At 49.4% G+C, this 3128-nt stretch overlaps 1 protein-coding gene across 2 annotated transcripts; it reads left to right on the forward strand.

The window, feature by feature from the left end:
- The first annotated feature begins 696 nt into the window (after nt 1–696).
- On the forward strand, nt 697–2810 carry LOC120679666 (dormancy-associated protein homolog 3-like). 2 transcript variants are annotated; one of them, XM_039961320.1, is made up of 4 exons: nt 699–1191; nt 1498–1609; nt 1772–1946; nt 2461–2810. In XM_039961320.1, exons 1-3 carry the CDS (start codon nt 894–896, stop codon nt 1797–1799), a joined length of 438 nt encoding a protein of 145 aa, XP_039817254.1. In that variant the 5' UTR covers nt 699–893; the 3' UTR covers nt 1800–1946; nt 2461–2810. The 2 variants fall into 2 exon arrangements, with proteins under 2 accessions (XP_039817259.1, XP_039817254.1); XM_039961325.1 differs by lacking the exon at nt 2461–2810 and having other exon boundaries at nt 697–1191; nt 1695–1945.
- Nucleotides 2811–3128: the final 318 nt, after the last annotated feature.

A 3128-nucleotide genomic window follows, 5' to 3' on the forward strand; every position in this document is an offset into this window, starting at 1 on the left:
GCAGGGGAATAAAATCCGGTTTGGTTGTTTCTGTTGCTGCACACTTTCACGACCTGACATGCATGCAGAGTTACTATGGTAGCAATGGGTCTAGCTGAAGGTGTCTAAGAAATGGTGGCAGAAGGTCCCAGGGGACGTAAATCGGAAGAATGCCAGACGGCTGGTTTCGTTTTGTTAAATTAAACGTTATGCGAATATAAGCGTTGTTTTGTGGAAATTGCTACTTGGAAGTTTAGATTTTCTGAATCGAAGTTTTGACTGTAGCACTGTGGTTTTGGTGAAATTTACTGTTAGCCGTAAGTGCATTTTCCACACATACACCAACTGCACTAGTAAGGAGAATAGTATAGGAGACCAAAACCAGATACTGGTACTACATTGAGCCGAGTCCAGCTGTAGACAAGAAAGAAAAATAAACAACAACAACATAGCTTTTTTTCCCAAGCAAGTTGGGGTAGACTAGAGATGAAACCCAAAAGAAATAAATTCAAGGCTCAGGCACATTGATAGCTAGTCTCCAAATGCTCCTATCCAAAACTATCTCTTTAGAAATATTACAATTCTTAAGATCTCTCTTAACCGACTCATCAAGAAAGAAAAATAAAGAGTATCCAAAATTACACATGGCCCCCAAATATCTCGCCTAAATCTTCTCTCCATCCCCCGCCAAACCCCTCTATATAAAGCTCCCCTGCCTCCTTGCTCCTCCAAGAAGAAAGGAGAGCAGCAGAGCAGCAGGAAGGACTCTGCCAGATCGAGCCTTCTTCTTCTCCCTCTCATCCAAGAACAGCATCAAACAAGAAACCAGAGAGCTAGAACAGAGCAAGATGACCTGAGACTAAGCAAAACGCACGCACGTAGAGGCCGCGCGGGAAGGACTTGCACTCCGGCTCATGGGTCTCCTGGACCAGCTGTGGGACGACACGGTTGCCGGGCCGCGCCCGGACTCCGGCCTCGGCAAGCTCCGCAAGTACGCCTCCTTCTCGCCCTCTTCCTCTTCAGTGTCCGCGGCCGCGGCCGCGCCGCCGCCTGCGGAGGGGGCGGCCGTCGCCGTGCCGCCACCCGGCGTGACGCGCAGCATCAGCATGCTCCGCCCCTCGGCGCTGTCCGTCGTCACGTCGCCGCGCAGCGAGTCCAGCTCTGCGCCGTCGTCGCCGGCCAGCGGCGCCCCGGACTCGCCCTTCGGCGCAGGTGACCGGCCTCAGTAGCCACCACCCTTTTCCCCTTCGCTAAGCTACTTTCTTTGGTGTTTCATTTCCTTGGGGCACTCGCACAAAAAAAAAAAACTACAAGCAGAACAGAAAAAAAACCCTGATTTTTTACGGTTCCATGCATCGCGCCTGGATTTTGTAGATCTATCGGGATCTATGCTGCTTAGACGTTGGATCTTAAATAAATTTGTAGATAATTTTTTTTCGAAAAGAAAATTTGTAGATAATGGAAGTACAGTTTCACACGACTGAGCTAGCATGCGTGGCATCTCCTCTGCTGGTGCAGCGACGACGCCCAAGGGAGAGGGCTGGAAGAAGCTGCGCCGGAAAGGCAGGATGGCCGCCGCCGACGGCGCCGACGCCCCCGGCACGCCGAGGAGCCCCACTGTCTACGACTGGTGCGTCCCTCATCTTGCCTCCAAAGTTCAAAATCACTGAAGATCTGAACGTGCTTAGTAGATGGCTAGATGCTACCTACAACGGCTAGGACCCGCAAGAATAATCTTTGCTTGGATTTGGTACGAGACTATCATATCTGATCTGCGTGTCTCGGCCGGCAGGGTGGTGATCAGCTCGCTGGACCCGTGAACGACTGCGCAAGGAAACCATCAGCACAGCTAGCCAACTGAAGATGGTTTCTGTGTTTTGTATACGTTAAAATTACCCCCGTATATCTTCTTGTAAATCCCCGTGTGAGATGCTGCTGTTTTCTGTAAGCTCTGCTAGTACGCTTAGGGCGCGTTTGGTTTCCTGGATATGTCTTGCCCAGGCTCCACGGATGCAACAACATGACGTTTGGTTGCCTGGTTGAAGGTACGAGCCTGTCCCTCCGCATGCAAAAAGAGCCAGCGAGCTCGGCTCTCGGGGAACGAGAATGGAGTCCGTTTCTCCAGAGCCAGGCCGGCGGGGTGCAACATATTAAGACACTAATGATAGGATTAGCAAATGATTAGCATAGTTAAAGGTATATTAGTATATTTTATGATAGATTAAGACTTAACGTGTTAAAATAGGTTTTACATAGTAAATTAAAATTAAAATAAATATAATCTCAGTATGTATTTTTGTATCTTAATTTAGAACAATATGTACTAGTGCAGCCAGCCAAACATCTATTGCACTCGCTCTGTAGAAATCGATCCAGTTAACCAAACATCGAGTCCTTGCATGCCTCGGGCCTGTCCCAATTCAGTCTGGTTGCTAGATGCGAGCCTGGCTCCACCCAACAGCCAACCAAACGTGCCCTTAGCTCCTCAGCAGGTCATGCGTGCCCAAGCCTTGAACTTGAAGTGACAACAGGCAACGCAAGCTCTGATGACCTGACGGGCCCGCACGTCGGTGACCCAACCGTAAGCGGTAGGGGCAGTACCGCAGAGGAGTCCTGTCCATGTAGCGCAGTCCTGTGGTACCTATACTGTTGAAGAGAGCTGTATGAGTGACCGCGCAGCGTCCTTCCGCTTTGTGCTACTGGAGGGTGCTGCTTGTGTAAAAAAAAACCTATAAGAGTATGCACTCGGCAATAATGCGTGTAGTTGGGTGATCTGGATAAATGCATATCCGGTCGAACACTTTCGCCAATGTCTTATCATGCTTATCCTAGAAATATCCTGTCATGGGCGTCGCCCCAATAATGCAGCCGGTCCATCGCAGTCCTGTCACAGTGTTCGTTCTTTCTACCGCGAGCGCGAGGTCAAAAGGGGCGATGTGTGACGGATCTTCGATGCAGGGCGTTGCGGGGTACCCCGGTAGGGGTTATCCTGTCCATCCATGGTAGCACTGTTTGTTCTCGAGATCTATACTAATTGCAGAGTATTTTGATTTGTGTCGTGTCATGTACTTTTTACTGTATACCAGTTGTATGTATACGAATATATGTACGCAATAAAACAAGCAGCTCCCTCTCTCACCATTTCAAAA

Source organism: Panicum virgatum, chromosome 2K (assembly GCF_016808335.1).
Source record: "Panicum virgatum strain AP13 chromosome 2K, P.virgatum_v5, whole genome shotgun sequence".
Classification (NCBI taxonomy): Eukaryota; Viridiplantae; Streptophyta; class Magnoliopsida; order Poales; family Poaceae; genus Panicum; species Panicum virgatum.

What these genes read in the sequence shown, in the direction of transcription:
- LOC120679666 (XM_039961320.1), top strand. Translation starts at nt 894, where the DNA reads ATGGGTCTCCTGGACCAGCTGTGGGACGACACGGTTGCCGGGCCGCGC. An exon ending in GGACTCGCCCTTCGGCGCAG is followed by an intron (nt 1,192 to 1,497) that starts GTGACCGGCCTC and finishes CTGCTGGTGCAG; the next exon opens with CGACGACGCCCAAGGGAGAG. An exon ending in AGCCCCACTGTCTACGACTG is followed by an intron (nt 1,610 to 1,771) that starts GTGCGTCCCTCA and finishes CTCGGCCGGCAG; the next exon opens with GGTGGTGATCAGCTCGCTGG.